This window comes from Numida meleagris, chromosome 12, assembly GCF_002078875.1.
Source record: "Numida meleagris isolate 19003 breed g44 Domestic line chromosome 12, NumMel1.0, whole genome shotgun sequence".
Lineage (NCBI taxonomy): Eukaryota > Metazoa > Chordata > Aves > Galliformes > Numididae > Numida > Numida meleagris.
Window position 1 is genome coordinate 16211806 of NC_034420.1, and position 25081 is coordinate 16236886.

General features: G+C 52.4%; 1 protein-coding gene across 5 annotated transcripts in view; it reads right to left on the bottom strand.

The window, feature by feature from the left end:
- The window catches only part of ACSL6 (acyl-CoA synthetase long-chain family member 6), a 36282-nt gene that overhangs the window by 5475 nt on the left and 5726 nt on the right, over positions 1–25081 (bottom strand). The window contains exons 1-16 of one of the 5 annotated variants that reach the window (XM_021410528.1): positions 22696–22768; positions 15570–15790; positions 14144–14258; positions 13298–13362; positions 12981–13082; positions 12753–12852; positions 12170–12348; positions 11686–11718; positions 10502–10553; positions 7472–7545; positions 5066–5143; positions 3234–3368; positions 2816–2950; positions 1456–1551; positions 437–509; positions 200–288 (exon numbers count right to left, since the gene is read on the bottom strand). In XM_021410528.1, the coding sequence (XP_021266203.1) occupies positions 200–288; positions 437–509; positions 1456–1551; positions 2816–2950; positions 3234–3368; positions 5066–5143; positions 7472–7545; positions 10502–10553; positions 11686–11718; positions 12170–12348; positions 12753–12852; positions 12981–13082; positions 13298–13362; positions 14144–14258; positions 15570–15764 (1521 nt within the window). In that variant the 5' untranslated portion in view covers positions 15765–15790; positions 22696–22768. Of the gene's footprint in view, positions 1–199; positions 289–436; positions 510–1455; positions 1552–2815; positions 2951–3233; positions 3369–5065; positions 5144–5199; positions 5278–7471; positions 7546–10501; positions 10554–11685; positions 11719–12169; positions 12349–12752; positions 12853–12980; positions 13083–13297; positions 13363–14143; positions 14259–15569; positions 15791–22060; positions 22231–22695; positions 22769–25081 lie in introns of those variants that run through there. The other 4 variants (XM_021410529.1, XM_021410526.1, XM_021410524.1 and 1 more) reach the window with 4 other exon arrangements.

The following is a 25081-nucleotide window of genomic DNA, read 5'->3' on the forward strand; positions in this document are numbered from 1 at the left end:
TCAGGCGTGGCATTGGCTGGCAGTGCTGCCACAGCCCCTTGTTAATGAACACTTCACTGCTGTTGGTAACCTGATGCTTTCTTTCCCTGATGGTCTTATTAAATAAATTTGTGCAACTCAAAAATGTAAAATGCTTCTATAACTACAACTTCATAAGGTGTCCAGTAACAAGGGTTTACGTTAAAAATTGAGTTCCTACCTCTCCTTCTCCTTTGGAAGCAAAGTAATTCAGCTCCTCCACATCCTTCAGCCTGATTAAGTTGCAGGGCAAAGGGGCTCCCACGTGACCTGGCAATCAAAGTTGGCAGCTCGTTTGTCCGCTCTCTTAGAAAAATAACTGGCATTTTACCATTAGCTGCGTAGTTTTAGGCACGCTTGACGTTCCCGCAGGAATTCTGTGTGCAGAAATAATTTGGAAAAGGAAGAAAACCGCTACCTGAGGTCCAGTCCCCGGGGGTGGTGAAGGTGCAGCCCGCCGTGCACTCCGTCTGCCCGTAACCCTCGTACACCTGCCAAAGGAACGGGCACCCTGGGTCAGCACGAGTTCCAGGGACAGCCCTGTGAGCTAATCCTGCTGTGTGCAGCGGGACGGGCCACAGGGACTTTCCCTGGCCCTGCAGAGTTACCTCCACTATGAGTCACACTGTTATGGAGAGCTGAAAACAGCGAGCAGACAAGTTCAGCAGTTAGCTTTTGAGTCTAGAAGGATGTTACTTGGCAGGAGGAAGTTGTTAGTGGGAAAAAGTGGTATTTTGGGGGGACATTTTGAACATTTGCAATTTTTTTTTCTTTTACATCTAATTTTAAGCTCTCAAATGAGGCCGTGTAATTGCCCTGGGCTTCCTAGTCAGAGAGAAGAAACTCTCTAGTAAGGGTGGAGATCTTAAGTGCCATGCCTACAGGTTATCTTTCTCTGTTTATATATAGAATAAATGTCATGTAACAAACAGTACATACATAGTGGCTTCAAGTTGTGCCAGGGCAGGTTCAGGTTGGCTATTAGAAATAATTTACTCTCCAAAGAGCAGCTGGGCAGTGGCACAGCTGCCCAGGGAGTGGGGCAGTCACCATCCCTGGGAGTGCTCCAGAACCGTGGGGATGTGGCAATGGGGGACACGGTCAGTGGGCATGGTGGGCTGGGTTGGGGTTGGACTAGGTGGTCTTAGAGGCCTTTCCCAACCTCAGTGATTCTACAGTCCCATGAGTGGGCATGTTGGAGATGGGTTGATGGATGGACTCAGTGATCTTTTAGGTCTTTACCAACCTTAACGACTACGCTTTTAAGAGCTGGGACAGGTGGGATGACCCTATGACTTTTTCATCACCAGCTCCTGGTGCCCAAGGCCACCCCTTGTCCGCACCACAGGGACGCTGGCTGCCCACAAGCCCTGCTGCTGCCATAGCTGCTGGTGGAGCCGCCCCATACACAGTCCCAGCCCCCAGTCCGTGGCTCACCTGGCAGCCCAGGGCCGCCCGCAGGAAGCCCAGGACGGTTGGAGAGGCTGGGGCAGCGCCGGTCACAATCATGCGGACGCACCCACCAAGGCTCGCCTGCGGGACAGCACCAGAAAACAAAAGGAAGCAGCGTGGATCAGTACAGATGGCACAAACCAGGTGTATTCCTTATGCAGAACTTGCACTGAACGGCCACACTTCTGTCCCCTCTAGAACAGAGTCAGCCATGCTATGGAAACATGAACTGACCCCGAGTCTTGCCTTACGAACAAAACCCAGCTAAACCTTGACAGCAATGACTGCGTCCCTCTCTGGGCAGAAATGATGCTCAAGGCACAGCTCTGCTCCATCGCATCCATTCCACGTCCCCTTGCTGGAGCTGCTCCCACAGCAGCGCCTCTGTCTTGGGGTAACCCCAGGGAAGAATCAGTCTCTTCCCCACTGCTTTTTTCTGTCCTCGCTGGCACCTTGTTGTTAACATGCTCCCAAGCAGCCTAAAGCAATGCCACCTTTTAAGGACAGCTAACCTTGCAAATACTCATGGGAGGTACGACAGCATTCCCATGTTGCTTCCTGCCCACCTCCCTTCATTTCCTTTTTCTCTCAAAGAAAGCAAAAAGAAACAAGCACAGAGCAGCCCCTGCCCGGCCCCGAAGCCCCAGCCCACTGCACTGTGCACGGCTCAGCCCGATGGAAGGCGTTGCCAGTTCCTCTGATTACAAATGAAGCGGCGTGTCTCCAGTTATCCAATTAAAAAATGAAGTAATCAGAGCCTCCTACAGCAGCACGATGCCTGGAAAGCCTGGTGTAAAGCCAGTTTAATCTGCTTTATTACCCAGGGGATGCGTGGCACATGGCAGGGCACTGATTTCATTCCCTCTTGTTAAATCAGGTTTCACATTTGGATTTTGCTCTACTCCCTCACTCTTGTTTTCCTTTGGAAAACATCAGCTTTGAGTATGCTCGAGTGAAACCCAGCCCTAAGAGCAATCATCATCTGTAGAGAATCTGCAGAGCATTGGAGCCTCTCGTTATTCCCCTTCTCCTCTCATGACTCCCACCCCGAGCCCCACGCCCTCCATGCTGCTGGGCCCATAGGGCTGCACATTGGGCCAGCTTCGTGCCCCGAGCATAAATACAGAAACAGACAGAAAAAAAAGTGGCAAAAGCTAATGGAATGACAAACTGTGCTCCATTTCACTTTTCTATTCAACTTTTCAGTCCGCCGTTCACCGGTGAGCGGCAACTGGCTGCAGTCTGATGGTCAGACAAGCAGACCGTGCTGACTTTAGAGAACACCAGTTGCTACTAGAAAAGATAACGGCTCTCTGACCTTAGATTCACTTTTTAAATTCCATACCTGTATTTTGTTAAAGAAGAGCTTGTCCCACAGACTGTCGTTTCTGATGATCCCATTTCGAACCTCAGCCTTTTTCCGCCTGGCGGCGAACTCCAGCACCCAGCGCTTCAGGGAGGTGTCTGCCTGGCTGAAGATCTGCGGCAGGGAGAGCAGCATGGGCTGGGTGAGCCTGGGGCTCACAGCTCTGGCCATCAGCCCAGCACACCACCTGCTGCCACCGAGCCACGGCCCTTAGTGCCACCAACAACGCTGTGCAGCTCAGCAGGGGCACGGGGACGGCAGCAGCACGGCCAAAAAAGGCTGCGCTACGCCTCTGTTAGCGCAGAAAGGGAGCAAGGCAAAAGGGAAAGGAATTTTTTGGATAAATGCTAGGGGGCGTAAGCTTTGTTACAGCAAAAAGAAAAACAGCGAGGCTCACCTTGTCGTACATCCTGTTCAGCAGGCGCGGCACGACAGGGAAGATGGTGGGACGCAGCGCCTTCATGTCGTCGGACAGCAGGCGGATGTCGCCTTGGAAGAACCCAATGCGCCCTCCGTGGCAATACACTACAGACTGCAATGGAGAGGAAAGCAACCGTGTCAAACCTCTTTGCTTTTGATCCCTGGGGCAGAGCATCCCTCCTACGCACAGAAACGCCCTTCCCGAAATTCCGCTCTCCAGTATGGCAAAAATGGTGCTTTGGAAAGATCTGTAAACGTAAGGGATAATTTTGCACGGAGTGGAAGCGCATGGGCGGCTGTTGGCATTTTCAGAGCTGGGAACTCAGCATCCACCAAATTTGCCACTTTCTGGAAGAACGAGGAGCCGCTGCCTGGGGAAAGGATCTCCGTGCCCCCCAGCAGCCCGAGGTTGGGCTCTGCAGGCTGGAAATTGTGCTGACAGTTTTTAGGTGTTAATACTTTAGTTTTGTTTAAGCATAACAATACAGACTACGTTAGCAATACAGTGCCTGATCCTGTATCCCAGAAACACCTCTTAAAAGACGCTTCGCTTGCCTGGAAACGACAGCTCCGGAAGTTTCAGAAACGGATATTTTTTGTAAAGAAAGCTTTTGGAAAGCAAACAGGCTGCTTTGCATTGGGTGAGGAAAGAACTGACGTGCAGCAGAGCTGCGATGTGCCAGCAGCCAGCTTGCTCGAGCTGGAATTGCACTGCTGTGCCATCGCTGCAGGCTCCGTGGGAGCTGCAGATGATGATTATTGTGGGTCCTTTCCAACAGGACAGTTCTATTCTAAAGTCTAAAGTTCTATTCCAGAGCACTTTCAGCTCTAAAGAACATCCCTATACAATTTTAACTGCAAGTTCCAGAAGCTACCAGTGTGGGCTAAAACTGGGGAAGCTGATACAGTGTTTCTTGCTCAGAATAATCTTGAAGATGATTTTTAGCCCTTTAGAAAATTCTGTGCATCTTGCTTTTTCAGCAAGAGTTTGACCTGAGCATCCCTCGTGCTGTGCGCTATGGGGCTGCCCCCGTCAGTGCAGCAGGGATGGGGTTATTTCAAAAGTTTCTATATTTCTGCCCAGGCAGATGACTTTGTAGTAATGATGTTCTCATTAGCAGCAAAGTGCTTTGCCTGAGAAGCACTGGCACACTGACCAACACGCCTTCTAGGATTCGCCTGACAAGGGAAGATACACTAGGCTGTAATTCTCCAAATCTTCCATGGGCTTTCAGTTCCAATTTGCGAGTGCTTTAACGGGGCTGAGTGCATTATTTCTGGCACACTGCTAAGAAGGGGAGGCCTGTGCCTGGACGCCTGTCTGACTCCATCGGCATCAGCACTGCTGGGAAGGCGCTGGGCTGCGGCTGAGCCCAGACCCAGTCCTCGTGCACTGAATCACTTCTCAGCTCCCGCGTTTCCAGGCTGGGAGAGCCCATTATCACAAACCATCACCTGGCTTCCCAGGAGGGGATGTACGAGCCCTCTCTGCAGGCTGCTGGGAGCTGCTACCTGCAGGGGATGCAGCCCATACCCGGAGCATCACACCCAGTGCTGAGCTGGCTCAGGTCTGCGTATTTCTACATCAAAAGGATTTGGGCTGATGAAAATACTGGTCCAGATCAGCCTTTGCTGCCTTTATCGCTATCCCCAGAGCAGGACCCGGTGTCAGCGCGCGGCCCTGCAGGAGCGCAGGTGTTTTAGTGCTACGCGGTGTCGGTGGGTATTTAGTATTTTATTCATTTTATTTCTTTGGGTGTGGAAAAAAAAATAAAATAAAGGCGATTTCCACTGCCGCTAGGACCTTACCTGCACCATTCGCTCAAACATGTGTGCTAAAGGCAAATAGGAAATGTGAACATCCTCACAAGTAGGAGACCACTGACTCTGGAAGAAAGCAGAAGGGGCCCCACGAGGCCGCGTCAGTTGGGGCAGGAGCTTACCTGGATCACTCTCTCAAACATGTGAGCCAGAGGCAGGAAGGAGATGAGCACATCGTCCTGTCTCGGAAAGATCACTTTCTGCAGGTGGAGGGCATGGGAGACAGAAAGGAAAGAAACACTGACAGGAAGACAACAAGAAAGTCATAAAACGGTAAAAAGAAAAACGGCACCAAGAGGGACAAAAGGGGAAAGATCATCGAGAGAGGAAGGGAGCAGCGCACGAGGTGAAGCGTTAGGGCCACAGCGGAGATGGAGCTGCGTTAGTGGGAGGAGAACAGAGCACGGAGATGGACACAGAGCGCAGCGCCCGGCCCGCAGCACCATCACAGCTAAGGGTTAGTGTGTTCCCTTCGGTTAATCTTTGATTTGGGTCAGGGGACGCTGGATCACTTCGCTACAGAAATTAATGGTTGCTGTTAGTGTTTCCGCATCGTTTTCTTGATTAAAATGGGATTTTAAGTGCATTATCACCGCCCCGCTGACAGGCGTGTTGGGGAAAGAAAGGCAAAACGTGATGCAAAAAGATAAAAGCGACCAACGTCCTTGCTTTGCCCCAAGAGCCTTGCTTGATTCACACCTTTCTGCCTGCACAGCCAGGGGTACAGCTCTCCATAATGCTACAGATTAGGAAAATGGACAGCTTGATGACCCACCAGCTTGCACCAAGGCCAGGGACCGATACAAAGCGAGCACAGCAGCTCTGGCTCCTGGGATTGGCAGCTACACCCCCACTGCATCTCCACTGCTGTGCCAGAACCGCTGCTCCATGGCGGAGGGAGCGTGCTCCTCGGGCTGTCTCACTGAGGTTCAGCTGGGTGAGCCCAGCGAGGCCAAACACGGGTGCTTTCTGCATCCCACTTTGGACTGTGTCCGCCTGAACTAAGCTAGCTGGGCCTGCAGCTCTATTTATACATTAGCTCCAATGGGCTTCAGTTTCTCCACGTGCAGTGATGTGAAGCCATCAGCACCACGAGCCATGCTGCTTTTTTGTGCTGCTTTAGATGCCCAGACAAGAAATGTTTTTAAATTGAACCAAGGTGCTAGCATTTAACAGCACTGCAGCCAGTCCAGGTAAACAGATTAAACGAAAGCAGCACCTTGGCATTTGAGAATAATCTTATAATAAAGCTTTAAGTTCACTTAATAAAATAATAAATCTGTTTATGAAAATGACTGAACTGAGCCAAAGTGGCACAAAAGTATGCAAACAATGATTTGTGTGCCCCTCGTGCCAGGTGCTGGCATTTTGCTGAAGGATGCCAAGCACTTGGCACTTCGCTGGATCCGTGCTGCTCTCACTGCTCGCCCTGCAGTGCCCCAGTGCCAGGGCAGGGCGCGCTCAGCAGCCTCACACCTCAACCTGACACCTTCAGGATTAACACAAGCATCTGCTGTCAGCAAGCTCCAAGCCCATGGCCCTGGGAGACACCGTGTACCCCTTGAGGTGTTCCCTTCCAAAATAAACTCTCCTGCCCTTTGGAACCTGGAGGTCTCGAGGCATCAGCTGCCACTCGTGCATCCCTTTGCCCCCGAGGCAGCCCCAGCCCTACAGCATGAGCCCGGCAGCAGTCTGCGGATGGAGAAAACTCCAGGGTGGGGGAACTGAGACCGTGGTACGCCAACCCTAGGGCAAATGAGGGCTACGCTGCAATTAATGGGGCATCCCACATGCGCGCTGCAGCTTCAACGAAGCATCTGTTTGCTACTGACAGCAGGATTCTTACATTCAATAGGTACAAGCTGCATGCAGTTCTTAAAATGTTGTGCTAGAGCAAGTCTGCTTCCTGTATTGTTTCTAAACAAAAGTTGCATGAAATACATTATACATGCACTTGGCCAATGCTGTAGCATAGCCAAAACCAAGATATACTGTAACATAAATGAAATTAACCATTCTGATTCAAAAAAGAAGTGTAAGTTTCCATGTATATATACATTTATAAATATATATACAGACACTGTATGTGTAGAAAGCTTTCATTTAAGGACAGGGATGCTGCATGGGCATCCCCAGCAGCAGACACTGCTCTTTTAGGCACCGCTCTCAGCCCTGCCGGGTCTGGTTGCTCTCCTCACCCCCCACCGGTCCATGGGGACAGCACTGCTCCTTGGCAGCACTCTGCACCCCACAGAGCCCCAGGCTGGGAATTTGCCCTCAGGTAAGAGGAACTTGGCTCTTATCAGCAGGACCACATCTCCAGCCCCTGCTGGAGCCCAACCCCCACGCTCCGCACACAGTGAGTTTCCCAACCCAGGTATTCAGGGTATTCACCTCCGTCACTTTCAAGAAGCCCGAGAAGTCGGCCACCACGTTCCCGTGCGTCAGCATAGCACCTTTGGGGTTTCCTGAAAGGAAGCACAGAGGGCGAGTTGAAAAGATGAGCCAGTGTTTAATTTCCAAAAAGCTTAAAACCAACCAACCGAACAGGAAATTGTCCAAATAATATTGCTAAATTATTTTTTTTTAAAACATTTAATTCTCACACTATGCAGTAGCATCCACCAAAGGCACTTAGCACAGTACTCAACATGAAATAAAATGATCCCTTCAACTCAGCACCACGTGCATCTTTTGATGAGAGACCTTGAGCAGTGGGTTCCACCAGGAACGGCACAGCTGGAATTCAGGATGGCCCTCAGACAGAGCCACCAGAGATAGTGCCAACAGCTCGGGCTGCACAGAGCACAGGGCTCCGAGCAAAGCGCCCTGCCACCTCCTGCCCCAGCACAGCCACTTTGCATCACCACCAAAGGGCTCACTGCAGAACAGAAGTTGCTGGGAAGGATGCAGCTGACTCTGCGGTGCTGAGCCCTGTGCCCTCACCCGGCTCTCCTTTAGGCAAATAAAAGGCCCAGACCAAAATAATAATTATTGCACGTGTTTATTGCACTAGAGCAGGACATTTTGGACACAACTTATTATTACCACAAGATCTGCACTTGGTGTTCCAAGTGCCCCTGGGTTTTTCAGTCCCAAATCCTTACAGATGGCCACAGGGGGCTGCTGGGGTCCCACGCACATCCCTCCTGTGTGCTGGCCTTGGCCAATGCTGGCTCTGGAGCTTGTGTTTTCACAGCCGGGTGCACACCTGGGTCCTGCCCTCAGGAAAACTCCATGAACCAACACCAGCTGTGCATACACGCCAGCAGCCCAGGCATTGCTCCTCTTGCTGTAGCTGTGTCTGCCCAAGTGGGTTTGCTTGACCTTGGTGACTGCACAAGTGTCTCTGTACCCACATGTGCTCTGGGGGCTCTCTTGGAGGCTCCTCAGATGCTCTGGGACCTCAAACTTCACCAGGAGAAATCCAGCACAGAGGTGAAGCTGTCTGGGCTGGGGGATTCCCGTCCACATTTGTGCTCTAGCTCCTCTGGTTGCTTTAGGCATTATCCCAGCAGAAGGGGTGCTCCCTGCTAGGAGCCCTTTCCCAGAATTACCGTTTCGAGAGGAATAGGCTGTTAACGGCAAAGCTAATTCTTTTTAAAAACCTCATGCCACACGCGCGAGTCTGCTCTGCTTTGAATTTCCTCGTACAGCAGCACTTCATCCATCCCACAGCGGAAAGGGAGCGCGGCAATCCCATAGTGATAACAGGCAGTGTGGGAGCTTCTCCTTATCTCAGTGCCAAGCTGCTATGGCAATAAACAACAAAGCAGCTCTTCCCAGCAGCACCTCCAGCAGCATCTCAGCGGTGCGAGCCATGCGCATCTCAAGGCCCTCCAGGAGTCAGGGCACTGCCAGACTGAGGAGAGCAGCTCTGGGAAGGGATCCTGATCCAACCAGGAACAGGGGAGTCCTCCTGGGAATGGCAGGCTGCAGCTCGGGAGCAGCCAGCACACACCATTGTAGCGTGATGTTTCATCTGCGCGCTTCAGTCCGTCTGTGAGCGCTGCTGGTTTCTTGGCGAGGTAATGAGTGTTGGTCTCAGGCTCGGAGGTCTCGGCCTCTCCCTGCTCACCATGGAGGCACGCAGGCAGCTGGTCCTGGCAAAGAGAAACACGCGTTCAAATCCACTCCTGGTTGTTGGGTTGGTTTGCTTTTGATAAACAGCTAAGATCTCTTCTAACTCTACGATTTCCGTGTTACCAACTCGAGAGCCGCGATTGCTTTCATGTCACAGAAATATATCTGAACACCTTCAGAACCGGAAATCCCATGGAAACGTGTTTCTTGGGAGAAAATTCTCAGTCTGGTCATTAGAAATACCTGAACGTGGGCTACCTGAAGCCAGCCCTTCTGCCTGCAGAACTGGAAACCTGCGTTGGGTTGGAGTAAACTAACAAGTCTGCGACCACGTTTGCAGATAAATAAATAACTCATAAGCAAACTCATTTACTAATTAAATTAAAGCCTAACTTAGAAGTGAAAGTAAGCAACACCAGTAAGAGAAGTGCTGCTGCCTGGCACAGCCCTCCCCGGGCTCAGCCCCTCGTGCCGCAGTTCTGACACCGCTCCTTTCACCCCGCGCTGTGCTGAGCGCTCCAAAACGCACACGTCTGCCAACTCCTTGGGGGCCAGTTAAAAATGACGTGTGAAAGCACAGCCAAACAGAGCCTCTTGATACCGCCCGAGCAGCAAGGGGTTGTCAGTGCTGAAAGCCACCTACCTGACACAGTGCACGTCTTCACCCGGAGCTGGGCGATGCTCCTGGGCTGAGCCAGTCACGCTCCCATCACGCAGCTCCTGCCCACCTGGGGGGCCGGGGTGCTCTGGGGTAGCACCAGGTGGTGGGACGAGCTCTCCAGGGCTGCCCGATGCTTCCCTGCAGGTTGCCCAAGCACTCGCACCTGGCACAGCCACGCTTTGCCTGTCACTTTGTCTGCTTGGGGGACTTCTTGGTGGAGGTTAGGGAGGTTGAGTTTTTGAGGGAAGGGAGGTCCTGCAGGCTGCAAGCAAACCAGGCTCTTTGAGAGGAAGAAGCCCTGTGTCTGCTCGGGGCATCCGCTGCAGGGCAGGAGCACTGGGCATGTCCGTGCTTAGGAGACAGAGTGCAGTGCTATGAACAGGATCTTCTCCCTTAAACATCTGCAGAAGTAAGCAGCAACCAGCCAAGTGCTCCACATCTGCACTGCAGGACGGGAGCCAGGAACATGGGCAGTTCTGCTGTGAACTGCGAAGTTGTACTGCCAAAGCATGAGCCAGGGAAGCCCAGCTGTAATCTACAGAAACCTATACATTAAGTACTACAAGTGCACACAAACACCATTGTCCTGGCAGTGTAACGGTACATTTGCACATATTGAGGTGTTATTAATAACGATGAACTATTCTAACAATTCACAAATAAGGCGCCTGCTCCTTTACCTGTAGTGCCACTGGTGAAACAGACAATTGAGAGATCTTCTGGCCGGGGAGGCTGGAAACACAGGAGGAAAATAAGAAAAATCACATCAGCGGACATGGAAGAGTCAATGGCAGAACACTGTCATCGTATAAACATAAAGATCAAACCAATCACATTCCAACTCTGCCATAAGAAGCTTTCTTTGCCATTGGCAATTCTCCTTTCATCACATTTCTTCAATTGACACAGAGTCCTTCCCTGCCTTTTGTGTGGCTCCATCCACATTAAGGTTGTGCTGTGGGGTAACAAGGCTTTGATGGAATATTTGTGTCTCAGAATACGCGCCAATACTCCCTACAGCAAAATAATCCACACCCTTATAAAGCTGAAGTACCGCATCGTTCCTGATGGAAGCAACAGCATTCCTTTGGGTTTGGGAAATCAATCACACAGGACGCGGGAACAAAGTGTTTGCTTTTCAGATGACATTGCAACACCTTGAAAATTTCCAAATACGTTTGTTAGGTTTTATCCCACTGGTGATCACCCAGCCCTAATCTCCCCACGGCACTCAGTAATTATACAGGCGCTGTCTATGGCTCTGGGTATCTGGGAAAACATGGGACAGTTCACTGATTTCCAGATAAGTGCTGAAAGACGTTGTTAGTCACAGCTGGGCCAACATCCCCAGGCTGCTGCTGGTCCCATTTCCAGCAACATCTCCATGTTCTCAGCACCATCACGTGTGTCTTTTTGGATCCCCAGTGGATAAATTAATGACCTGGAAATTACAAGTTGCTTTCAAAAGCTCTGCAAAGGCGCAAGCATCCTTGGTGAAAGTATCAATCCAATTTTCCAGAACAGGAATAGTGCCAAGTGTTATTTCTGAATTAAAGAAACCCCACCGCAAAAGCGACGGTGCTGCCTGGGTAGGGCAGTGGAATTAGTGTGGCTTAGCGCTGGCATTTAATTACTGCCCCATTAACATGTTCAGCAAGGATGAATTATCTCATTTAAGCATCCCAGGCAGAGGGTAGGAAGAAAATGCAACACATCTCCAGCTCTTGGCACTGACAGCCCCCATCGCCCCCTGCATGGGGAGGGCTGCAGGATGCTGCCCCAACCCAGAGCCAGCTCGCTGCTCCTCTGCCAGGGAGACAACCAGCTGCAGCTCTCAATGGAATGGCAGCATGACAGCACTCACCACAGGCGCGTGTCGGCTCTCCCGGCCACAGTCCTGAAAGAGATTAAAGCAACAAAGATGATTCCCACTAGAATTCATGTGGCGTTGCCCACTGGCTAATAACTGCAAACCACTAAGGGAGAGCGTGAGCTGGAGCAGAAGCATTTGTGGCTAGTTCTGAAGCCATCCTTTGTGTCCAAAGTTTCTTGGGTGACCTACAATGTCATCCCTGGATTCAAGCAGTGCCTGGGCTGGGGCTGTTTCATAGGAGGAGGTTTAAACAGCAGCTGATGCCTTACTGCAGCAGGGAAGTGTGAAATGTTGGGTGTCCTATCAATAGGTAAGGGGTAACACTGTGAGGAACCACACTGAGCCATGCACCAATATTAACAATCATGAGCCCCGCACTCTGACCCTGCTATGCAGTTCACAAGTCCTGCTGGTTTTTACAGCTTCTAGGCATAAAACACAAAGTACACAAGAAGGAGAGGGAGAGCAGCCCCACCTCCACCTCCTGCATGGTCTGGATGCGGACCCCGCAGCGCCTTCCCCTCTCGGTCAGCTCCTTCTCAAAGGGGTCCATCAGGATGATGGAGCTCAGCCCCGGCGTTTCCCTCCTCTCCACGTGGTCCAGCAGCGTCCTGGCTTTGTCAGGCTTGTCACAAATGACTGTGGAAATGTCCGCTGGAAAGAAGGCAGACAAACAAGTTGTTTTCGGTAGATCATTTTTGATGCAAGGCTGGATGCTCACTCCTAGCTAACACCGTGTCAGTGCTGGTGCTTCGGGCTAACAGCAGAGATCCCAGAATATAACATGTTCTCTTAGAAAATCACTGCAGTTTTAGCTGATGAGGCTGAAGGAGTAGCTGACAGCAACAATTATTTTGGGATCCACTTCAAAATACTTGACTTGCATGGCTATAGATCCGGGAGGGAACATGAGGAAAGTCACAAGAACTCCCATCAGAGCACAGCGGCTTCACCAAAACCTCTTAAGAGTTCAGCACCCGTACTTCAGGAAGCAGAAGGGGATGAACCCTTCCAAGTGACACAGCTGCTTTCTGAGATGGCAGTAATTTGGTGCGTACCTGTGTTGACGATGTACCGGATGGCTCCAGGACCCAAGGTGTCGTAGAGGGGCACCACCACCATGGAGTAGGTGTAGCAAGCCAGCTCGGAAATGATCCACTGCCAGAGAGCATCAAAACAAAGAGGTGAAAAGGAATGGTGGGAGCAGCTTTAACACACTTGGAAACAAAACAAGCTCACAAGTCGGGTGCATTAGTGAGACATCACCAAGTTAAAATAAGCCTCACCTCTGGGCGGTTTTGAGCAAAGACCCCAATGAACTGCTCCGTGCATGGCTTGCAGCCCTGCTGCAGCAGCCCCGAGCCCAGAGCTTCTGCTCTTTCAGCCACCTGGAAGTTGGAGAGAAAAAGTACATCAGAGAGAGGAATAAGAGAAGCAGCGATTGAAGGGAAGACTTAGCTAAGCAGGGGGGCTCTCAGATTATTGCACCAGTTATGTAAAAGCTAATTTTTTTTGCATTATCTCTAGCTCAAGGTGCTCTTTCACTCCAGGAAGAACGAGAATACTGGGAGGAAGGCTCCACGAGGGGTTCACTCCAGCTCACCTCTTTGTATGACAGCCACTGGTAGGGCTGCTTGGGCTTCCTGAACCCCAGGCAGGGGCCGTTCTCTGGAATGCAGAAGCAGAGATGGCAGAGTTAGAGGCAGTGCTGGGAGCCAATGCCTGATGATGCAGGGATGCACCCTGAGAGCTTTTGGCACAGCCCCCTGCCCTGCCCCACTGTGAGATAAGGTGTAAGCTGGGTGGATAACTGATGGAGAAGCAGCACCAGGCAGAAATAAATACCAGCTTCTTGCAGTGGAGACAGAACTCCATTGGGATCTGCAAATCTACACCTGGATCAGCTTCATTTAATATATTCAGAAATGATCTGGCAGTGAATAATGCATGATGACCATCACTGATGCTACAGCATTCAGGGCATTAAGCTGTCTGCCTGTGGCAGCAAAAAGACCTCATGGTACCAAGAGACTGCACAGTGAAATTCAAGTGTATTAAATGCAAAATAATGCACAATGCTTATAGTAACCTTAATTACAGCTCCCCAGTGATGACTTGTATATCAGTTGTTCAGTTATCAGTACAAGAGTTGTTCAAGCTGGCTGAGTGGGAAGGAGCAAAACCACACCCAGATCCAAGGGCAGCCCTTCAGCCACCCCAGCCTTGTAGGCTCCAGCTCCTTGGCCTTCAACACTGGCCTGCACATCTCCCACTTGGCCTCCCACACCTTGTTCGCCTCCTACAAATATTCACCCCCCTACATTACTTGGGCTTTAAAAGACTTCTTGGCCTTCCACATTTTTGACTCCTAATATCTTTTGATGACCAAACTTTTGGCACCTCACTGGGTCTCTCCACTCATCGGGCCTCCCCATCACCACACTCTCACCAGAGATGCTGAACCCCCTCCTGAAGACCTCGTACATGGTCCTGGCATCATCGTAGTAGTGCGTCAGCAGTTGTGGGCTGTCCCCAATCACCGAGCGGCGCGCCCCGTCCTGGCCCTGCATGACATAACACAACACAGCAGTGGGAAACCACATCCCTGGAGGCATTCAAGGCCAGGTTGGACGTGGCTCTGGGCAGCCTGGTCTAGTGGTTGGCAACCCTGCCCACGGCAGGGGGGTTGAAACTCAATGATCTTTGAGGTCCTTTTCAACCCAGGCCATTCTATGATTCTATGATCCCAGCGACGAGTGCTCGACCCCCCTCGTTGCTGGAGGAGGTGGCTGATATTTCCCAAAGAGATCTGAGTTCTAAATCTGCAGATAACACGGGAGGAAAAAATTGTTGGCTCAAATGATGTGGGGTGAGGGTGGCATGTTGGACTGGTGGGGATTGCGGAGCAGGGACATCTGGGGGAGTGACAGCTCCAGGCTCTGCAGGGCCCCAGGACACCTTCTCAAGGACACCCAGATTGAAGCACAGGATGGGCTCCAGGCTCAGGCCATCAGGAGATAACGGCAGGAAGATAAAACTGGGGCTGACACCACAGCCAGCCAGATAAGGAGGGAAAAAATAGCGAGCGGCTCCTAGTGGCTCCCAGAGGTGGGACAGGAGGGACAAACAGATGCCACCATCTCTGTCAGCTCCTATGGACACAGCTGCACCATAGCAGTGGTACAGGGTGGGAGGGAGCAACTGAACGGGGACAGTGCCATGAGTTAGCAGGAAGGCTCAGTAAAGCCCCATCCACTTGTGGGAAACCTGCATTCCTCCCAGCCTCTTACGAAGTTGTTGGCACTGAAGACAATAATATTTTATGTGGACACAGGAAAAGGCTTCAAATTCTCAGTGTTTCAGATACGAATTTAAATTGAAACGATTTTCAGAAATATTTCTCCTCCTTGAAATGGAGCGCTTTCATTAAACTTTAAGACCTCTTAAGAGCATGAAAATTAATTACTCCTCAGCCTCATGAGTGGATTTGGGTATACTTCTGCTCTTCATTGAAAAGTCTGCAGCAGCCACCACTCAGTAACAGACACAAGCAAGAGGAGAGGTTTAGAGCTGTTGTGGGGATGGGTGGTAGCCTTCAAGCATAAAAATTTCCTGTAATAACTGTGCTGTAATTCTCAGTTGTTGGTAGTTAGGCAAAGATAAAACCAAAATGGCATTTTAAAAAATAAGAGAATAAATTAATGGGCTTGCTTCTAGTTTTCCTCTTTACAGAAAGGGCGAAATAACCAACCCCACCACTCTACGATTCCACGATCTCCAAGGTCCCTTCCAACCCAATCATTCTGTGAGATCCAAGAGGAGACCTCAGCCCCTCTCTGGGTACCTGGTCACCCCCACCGCCAACCCGGCCTCACCTCGACCTCCTCCGACTGCATGCGCAGGTCGCAGGGCGGCTTCACAGCCTTGGGCCGGCTGGCGAACCAGTAGGCGACGACAGCGGCGAAGGCGCCGATGCCCACCAGCGCGGTGGCCGGCAGGTTGCGGAAGAACTGGCTGAGGTCATCGAACTCGGGGAGCCGCAGGCTCCGCAGGATTTCCTGAGCTTGCATCTTCTCCACGAGCGACACAGTGAATTCTGCAAGAGCCAAAGGAGGGCCTCCTCAGCCATCGGGATCGCGATGCGCTGCAGCCCCGTGGGGATGCTGGCCGAGAAATCCTTCATTTGAGAACGTCATCCCTGGAAAAGGGATGAGAGAGGAGGCAGCATCCCCACAGGAGTGAGCAGGAGCAGGCGGCTTGCTCTTAAGGGACACCCGAGCATATGTTTGGTGATGCAGCTGCCAAACCTGGGGTGTGATTTGTCTGCTCCAGGCTGAGATGAGCCCTGGGCCCCAGCTATGATCAGAGCAGGTTGCACCATCCCTGTGGGACAGCAGGATCAGACCATGCAGCACCAGCTCCAACCACCAGCCCACGGAGCAGCACACTGCACAGGCATGCTCCGCAACTCCGCACTCCTTGTTTGTGCCAACTTAGACTCAACTTGGAGTTCCTTATGGTTTATGTCAGGCTAAATTATAGGCGGTTCGAGCCAAAGGGAGTTTCAGGGCATCACTTCAAAGTTTCCTGGAACAACAACCCGGAGTGCTGGCCGGGGATAAGGCACCACGGGTATCAGGGTTAGGCACTGTGGGGCCCACCCAGCGCCACCCAGGCCCCTGGGATGGGACCGTGCCTTGGGGACACATCTGCAACACAGCAGCACAGGGCGGTCCCAGCCCCCTCCCTTTGTACCCCATGGCTTTGCAGCGGGCACCCCAGCTTCCTGCTCCTGGGGCGCTGGGTGAGGCTGTGCTCAGGGGACTGCACGTGGGTGCTGAGTGCACAAGAGGCATTTTAAATAGTGTGTGTTTACAGATAGGTCCCTGTATCAGCAGCCTGCCAGCAAGACTGCAGTAACTGCCAGCCCTGCAGAAGACGAGCCAAGCAGATGCTGTGCCAAGCAGATGCTGCAGAGTTAGAGTTCCAAACAGTTAGGGTTTCCTATTAAGCCCCACAGCACTATTTATGATCTTACAACCCGGCAAGACCTTAAAGACAATGTTTTTCTGCAGCAGGAGCTAGGCAGCCCCTTCCCTTTGCTCCCTGGTCAGGCTCCATCATGAGAAGCCAGGAGAGATGACTGCAGGGGCTTCCTCCCAACCAGGGCTCCCCACACAATAGCACCACTGACCAGAGCACAAACCAGCTTTCTTCCTCCTGGGAACAGTGTCTGGGGCACATTGTGGGTCAGGACTACCCCCTCACAGCCCTGTCCCACATTTGCACTGAGGGCAAATACGGCCAGACTGCAAACAGGCCTCCTACACCGGGCTCTGGGGGAGATTTTTAATTTTTTGTGAGCAAGACGACACAGCAAACAGCTGACCTCACCCATCACGGGGCTAACAGCAGTGCCAGCCCTCCCCTTCACCCAGACCTGCAGCCCAGCACCCTACAGCCACCCCTGCTTCCCACCCTGCACACTCTGTGGGGCCAGGACCATCCCCTCCAGGAGCTGCTGAGATGGTCACAGGCAGCCCCTGGGGTCATTCCCAACACATAGTGCAATTTTCTCCTGAGCTTTGAGCCCCAGAGATCTGCTCGATGGGGGGAAAAGGGGAAGCAGCACGATGCTGGTGCAGAGATGATACAGGCACAAGGGTGATGCTCAGCCCCAGCCCCAATTTTGCACCACTTGATCTTGCACACTTATGAACCCACAGGGATCTGCTCAGGGCAGGTGAACTGCATGGGGCAGAGCTGGGAGAGGACCACAGTGTTTGGCAGGAGCCACACTGCCCAGGCACCCTGTGCTGCAGGATGTGTTCACTTCCTCTAGTATTCCTCCTATATTTCTCCTCTAGATCAAGAAATTAAAAATAATGGTAATACTAAAGGAAACCAGCCTAGTCCCCGGGTCGGGTGTCCCACCAGGCAGCCTGCACCCTGCCCAGAGCTCCCAGCACATCCCAGCCCAGGGGCAGAGCACTTCACTCAGTGGAGCAGCACAAGAGATGAGCACACAGGGCTCTCTGTGCTCCGTCAGCTGTAACTAATTATCAGGATTATCAGCCAGCGCAAGGCTAATGCTATTTAAAACTTCCCTAACTTCTCCTGCTCTTGCTCCTGTGGGTGCGTGCTTCACTGTAAGCCCTTCCCATGCAGTGTCCCTCAGACAGATCCGTGGCTTTGCTTCCACGTGCTGCGTCACTGCTTTGATTCTGGGGACGGCATGTTCTCATCAAAACAGAGCTGTCTGTCAAAAAAACGCACCCTGCTCACCAAACCTCGTCACAAACCCTTGCACGTGCTTTGTTTGACTGTCTGTGAGTGAGATAACTGACCCCCAAGTGCCACAGTGCATAAAGCACAGTTACTGTATACTACGTAGGTTACACTTCATCCTCTGCAGGGCCAAATCACAATGATTTCATTTAAGAATCAAAGCAAAAGCATTAGTCCCCACAGACTGCGATTCCATTACAGCTCAGCGAGTCATAATTCAGAAGAGACAAAAAATAATCAATTTTTTTTTTTTCGGATTATTATGCTGAGACTCAGACAGCATAAGTAGAGAGAGGGGCTGATGCCAGGCTCGGGTTTGCTCTGGGGCAGCTCTCTGCAGTGCTGGTGGATGGAGCAGGAGAGGGGTTGAGCACCGGCCAGGCCACGGCACCTCGGCAGGGCACTGCAGCAGCACCCAGCAAGCGAGGCACAGAAGGGAAGCAGGTTGCCGTTCTACTGATGAAAAATGTCCTTCTCCCCTCCCTTTGGGAATCAGACACAGCCAATCTGCTCGGCTGGCTGCCTGCCAGAAGGACTATTAAGGAACGGGGTTTCGCTGGTACTAAGCCTCTTTAACCTGAATTGGCTGGGTGCTGGTGGGGGCTCGCTGCACCTGGGTGGGAGCGTGGCACTGTCCCTGTGCCAGCCCCGTGCTGTCCCTCCAGGCCAGCCTGCAGCAACCTGCCATGGAGAGAGGCACCGCATCCAGGGCAGGGCTCTGAGCTGCCATGGAGCAGGGAGGAAACGGAGCTCTGAGCGAGAGAACTGGTGACATGTTGGACAAGTTACTGCTCAGAGATGGGAGACAGCAGGGGGGGAAGGACAGGGAGCAGTGCAGCATGGGCTGGGGCACGGCCCAGTGGCGCGAGGTGTGGGTTTCTGGGAGAGGTGGGCAGGTCACTCCAGGCACAGAAAAGTATCTCCAAGACCAAGTTTCCAAAGGACTTAATAATGTGCTTATGCATGTGTATATATATATATATGTACACACACACGTAGCGCATGTATACATTTATACACACACGCTTGTATATACAAACAGATAAATGTATAGAAGCATATAGAACCACAGAATCATTCAGGTTGGAAACGATCTCTGAGATCCCCAGCCCACCATGCCCACTGACCATGGCCCCCAGTGCCACATACCCACGTTCTGGAGCACCTCCAGGACGGTGACTCCCTAATCCCTGGGCAGCCTGTGCTGGACACTCTTTCAAAGAAATTGCCCTTAATATCCAACCTGAAATGCATACATACACATCCTGCTCCCACTCTGTGTTCCCAATGGAGTCCCTCACCAACACGTGGTGCAGAGCAGCTCCGCTCCCCTCACACAACCCCTCAGCTGCTGGGGACGGCAGTGGTGCCAAGGGGAAGGCGCAGACAAAGGATGTGGATCTCCAGGCAACGCCGAGGAGCGGCCCCGGCCTCCCGCTGCCGAGAAATGCATTTGCAAGGAAACGAACGCATTTGCAAGACACAAGCTCTTTGCAAGCATCCTCTAAAACGGGAAAAAAAATGCTAACAGGGAGCTCAGTGTCCTGACAGTCTGATTTTACGGAAAGAACACAATCATCGTGGCACAAATAGAGGTATTTAGAGCATCTGAAATATCTGCAGCACATCATGTGCCAAGGGAAATGAGTCAATGAAGTACCCAGCGGCCGTGCCAGCAGTGCCCATGCTCATGGCCTCGTCCCCCCACATCCATATCACCCACTTGCTGCCAATGCCAAACCCCCACCTCAGAAGCTTTGCCCCCAACTCCACACATGGCTCAGTTTCAGCTCACAGATGGAAGCAGCCTGAAAGTCCCCTAGACACTACATGCAGTGCAGCAGTGCTCTGCAGCACTGGGACATGATGTGCAGGAGAGCTCAGGCTGAGTGCTGGTCCCCATCTGCCACTCCTCCAGGTAAGGAAGCATTGGGATGCCCTGAAAGTATTTTAAGGTTCCTACCAAAAGAGGAAAGCTTGACAGCTCACAGCTCTCGACTCTGAAGTCCATCAGTTTCCTAAGGCACAGGTCTGCTGATGCTCACATCCCTGATGAAGCATCCCCAACCCTGTCACCAATGGCATTGATGACTGGTTGTCCCCTATGCTATATGATGCTTGGATCATAGAATGGCTCAGGTTGGAAGGATGCTCACAGCCCCCCACCCCCACCTGTGGGCTGGCTGTGCTCACTAATTCCCACCTCGTCTCCCTGATTTGTTTATGTGTGTGGCCATGAAGACGGTGCCGTGGTTGCCACTGGGAAACGGCATCGAAAATGGCAGCTTAAAAAAGTAACAGTCGTGTCATGATCCAGCATTAATAAATACAGTTGTAACCCTCCCAGTAAGCCAGCTATAATTAGATCAGGTTAATTACCAATCAAGTGCCCTGCAAGTTGGAGAGCCTTCTGAAGGACCCCATCCACGCAGATAGGGAGTAGCAAGGGGCACTCGGGGCAGCGCTGCAGCGAGCAAGTTTCATCCTGCCCTGTGCACGTGCACCAGGAGTGCGGGAACCCAGCCCAGGCTTATCCCAAAACAAACCAGCAGCTGCACACAGCTTTGGACATCTCAGAGCTCATTTGGCAACTCTGCAGTGGAGGAAGGGGCCAGAAAGCAAGGGTTAAGGAATATGCAAGACACGTGCCAAGAGACCCAGAGGAAAGCAACTCCTTTCTCCCATGCAGGTGGAGCAGGCAGGAGAAGCGGGCACGGCGCAGCGCAGAGCAGCACGTCTGCTGCACAGAGCTGCTGCATCCCGCCGGGCCCCGCGCCAGCTGCCCTCGGTCACCACCGAGGCAACGCTGCCTGCAACCAGCCAGAGCTTGAAATTATTTCCGCACCGCTTCTGTGCATGAGGATCTCACGGTGCCCTTAAAGGAACATCACTTTAGGTCGCTTTCTTGCACATGAGGTCCGTGAAACCTGACCGTCTGCTGCAGAAACGGTCACTGCATCAGGGTCTGCGCAGTAAAACTGCAGACATCCACATGCTTGGGCTGCACACCTAAGGATGCCCAACAGCAGCACCAACCCACCACGCTATAATCCTCCAGAAACAACTCCTTGCACCTCCACCCCATCCCCATCACTGTGGGGGTGGAACACAACAAAGCAACAGAGCAAGTAAGAAACCACACCGAGTGTCCATGGAACGCGATGTTTCATGCCCGCAGATGGGGTTTCCACATTCTGTGCTCAACCTCCAGCGTGCAGCTCAAGCTGTGTTTGCAGTCCACCCATTGGCAGGCTTAAATACGCAGGCAGGGCACACGTGTGTCTGTGTGCTGGCAGGCAGCGTGAAACCACAGTGTTTGGCTGTAGATCACATACACGTTTCATGCTTTCCGCACAGGTCCCTGCAGAGCTCTGGCAGAACACACGTTGTCACCTGTCCCGGCAGGTCCCAGCCACCCTCCCTGCAGCAGGAGGGACGGCAACATCCATCACAAAGAGCCCACCTCGCCACACGGCGGTGAAACGCAGCGTACACAAAGCCTGGCAACCCGCAGGGTCTCAGCCACAGCGACCCGAGTTCTCTGCTTTCCGCAGAGCTCCTGCCGCCGGGAGCGAGTCGTGCCGCCCGCACGGGGCTCTGGGGAGCGAACACAGAGCGGGGGGCTCGGCTGAGCCCCGCAGACGGCCCCAAGGAGCAGCGCTGCCTCTGCACCCCGTGTCCTTGCCCTCGGCAGGTGGGCAGCGCTGCGCCCGAGGGCTGGGGGACTCCCACTGCTCTGCAGCTCCCAGCCTGCACGGGTCTGCAGATTTTTCCCCCTTTAAAGCTCTTAGAGACATCCGGAAAAAAAAACAAACAAATAGAAAAAAATAAACCCAGAAAACTGCAAATCCCACGCGCGCTTTCTGCTCCTTGCGCTCATCCCCATCCTGCCGGCTGTACCACCGGGCTCTGCCCTGCGCGGCAGCCCCGAGCGCGGAACTGAGACCTCCAGCAGCAACGCCCGCCGTGCCGCAGCCCCCGGTGCCGCTTCGCTTTGCTCAGCGCCGCGCAGCCCCATCGCCAGCCGTGCCGCGGGGACCCCACTGCGCGCAGCCACCCGCGAGCACGCAGCGCTCACCGCACCCGTCGGTCCGTCCGTCCGCGCCACGCGCTCAGCTCATGGTCGGCTCTGCCGCCGGCGCCCGCGTTCACGGGCTCGTGGAGAACTGCTGACTGCAGGACGTCCCACCCCCTTCCCATCTGCAAACTGCCGAAAGAAGTTAAGCTTGGCTAATATCAGCTTAGGCTGTATTAGCGCGGGGCTGCGCGCTGTAACCCTTGGGGCTCCGCAGGGCTGTGCGGACGCAGCCGCCCCCGGCCGTGCCTGCAGCTCCACAGCTCCCAGCAGAAGCCAGGCGAGGCGTCGGGGGGCAAAGCTGCGAAGCCTTCCCGCCAACACTCTGCTTAAAGGGAAAAGCAGCATCCTTTTTTTGTGGGTTTTTTTTCCCCCTTAAAAAATATTATCATAAATTGAAGCTTCTGATAAGGAGAGAGCTTACACCAGCAGCCCCGGGCTGCTAAATTAAAAGCTTCAGAGCCTTAGTAGAAGAGATGTAAACCATCCGAATAAATAAAAGAGTAAAAGGATATAACTATAGCCAACATCACCCTCGTGCTGTTAACTATGTTCAAAAAAAGCCAAACAAATCCAGTGACTGAGCTTGGTATAAGTTTTCCTAATTAACAGCAATAGCAACAAAACAAAAACTCTACCATTCACTAGCGCTGCCTCTCAGCAAAGTCCACAAAGAAAGCCCCTAAGTTAGCATCCCTGGGCACAGATATTTAATAACCTTCCAGGCAAGCTCATCAAATGTTACTCATTTTGCCCATCTGTGGCTATTCTGCAATTAGCCCCAGTTTATAAAACTGCCAGGGAGTGGGAGGCTAAGTGACCCCCCTGGTGTAAATCAGTGTCATGTTGGCCCTCAGTGGGGTACAGGGAAGTGGTTCAAGTGTGTGCACAGCTCCAGGGATGCACCATGGCTGAGCTCCTGATGGAGGACTCTGGGGAAAGAGTGGCATCAGTCACAGAGCTTGTAGAACTCACAGATGAACACAACGTGAAATACAAGTGCTGTAGGAGAGAGAAACCAATTGAATCTCTCAGTGCTTTTGTGCATTATCAGAATGAGTGAGAAACGCAGAGGAAGGCTGAATTTTGAACAAAGTGGTGGTCACAGCCAGGAGGACACAGAGGTGGGGGAGCGGCCAACCCAAGTTGCATGCCAGGAAACCACAGCTGGGTTGCAGCCCCCGCTCCTCCATCTCACACAGCACTGTGATACAATGAGGGTATCCCCACAAGAGCTGTGCTTTGTCTGCCAGACGTTCCTGCAGGCCGGGGCCACGGCTTTGGGAACCGAGCAGAAAACTGCCAGCAGGGCCCTGGGATCCCTCATGGAAGTGCAGAAAACAGGCACTGATTAGAAGAATGAAAGTGATGTAAGGGATGGGGGAACTTCACCGCCTGCGGAGCAGCCCCTCATTCCTTCCTATGGCCTTTGGTCGTTAATTATGCACTCTGTATTTCTGACCATTAAGAAAGAGCAGCAGGAAGAAATCGCCCTGTATGAACAGAGGATTAATTCAATCATTAGGGATGCTAACACAAGGCCACCAGCACAGTGCTTCTGTCTCCTCCCCCTCCAGCCCTCAGTTCCTCACACCGCAGGAGCACCGATGGATGCATCTCCCAGCTGCTGTCTCCCCATGCTCCTGGGAGTCCCAAAGAGCAGTCCCTGCATTGCAGCTGGGCACAGCGCTGATCCTGCCAGGAACTGGGGACACAGGCGCGTGGGCATCGCCGCTGCAGAAAGTTTTGAGAACTCTGTGGCCAGGCTGGGATTTGGGATGTCCTTGCTTCGTTGAAACTCTTTCTTTTCTTCTGATAGTAATAGCATGCCTTGGTGGTGTTTGAATGTTTTACAAGCAAAGCGTCTTTGCTCTTCATTTAGTTCATCTTGTTTCAGTTTTGAGGGATTTTTTTGACTTTAAATTAAGCAGCAGTTGGGCTTTCTGTGGTTTCGTTTCTAGTCAGTTCTGTCTGACTTTTGCACCCCGCCGCGTGCCCTGTGTTAGCATTCCCAACATAAATGCAGCTCGCTTCCACCCAAGCTCTCATATTTTGACATGTATTTCCAAGCCACACGAAGGCATCCCTGTCCATGCTGAGTTCTGTGCTCTCCCAGATCTCTACAGCCACACATCAATGAATTCTCAGCTCAGAGCCTGTGCTGCCTTTCTGCTGCCTCCTTCCTCGTGGCTTCTCCTCATCCCCAGTGCCTTCCCCTTTCCTGTTGCACAAGCAGCTCTCAGAGCCTCTGTTCAGGGTATTTTGAGACATCTCTCTAAGATGTTGCTGTTCCTTACCCTCCTCCCTCTGGCAGGGCGAAGAGACCAGCCCTCCAAAGGGTTAAGGCGGGGGGGCCCCCAGCCCATTCCTCCCTCTCAATGGTTTTTGCCTTTTCAAATGTGTTTAACCAAATAGAGGATATGCAAATGCCTTTTCCCAAAGGAAACACAGGGCTGAATTGTTGCTGGCGGGTCACCGCATCACACCACCCTCGGCAGCCTCTCAGCTGCAGGGATTTGCTTGGCCTGGAGCCGGGCCCGGGAGGAGCCGGGCACAACGATCCCTTCGAGGCGGGGACGCAGCACGCAGCAGGGAGCCCGGGGTGTCCCCGCCCGGCCTCTGACCCTGTCCGCACGGCTGAGCCAGAAATAGAATTACTTCGTAAACCCGCAGGGAGCCGCTCACCAGCGGGTTGCAGAGCGATGGGAATCGCCTTGCAAAGTTCTAAGGTCCACCAGGTTGCTGGTGTGACGTGGGCAACCTTTTGCAAGCAGCCGGCAGGAGCTATGTGACCACGCTGCTGCACAAAAATAACCCCGTGTTTGCCCCTCTAGAGTTACAAATCATGGATTTACCTAAAACTGAACTGCACGGGACGTACTGGATGAAACACATTCAGAAGGCAACCCGATATATTTGTCCATCATTAAAAACAGTCCGTAATGTTCTTTCCACCCTTTATGCCTAAATGCTGCTCTATGCAGAAATCTGAAAGAAAAAAAGACACTGAACGTGATTTGCATC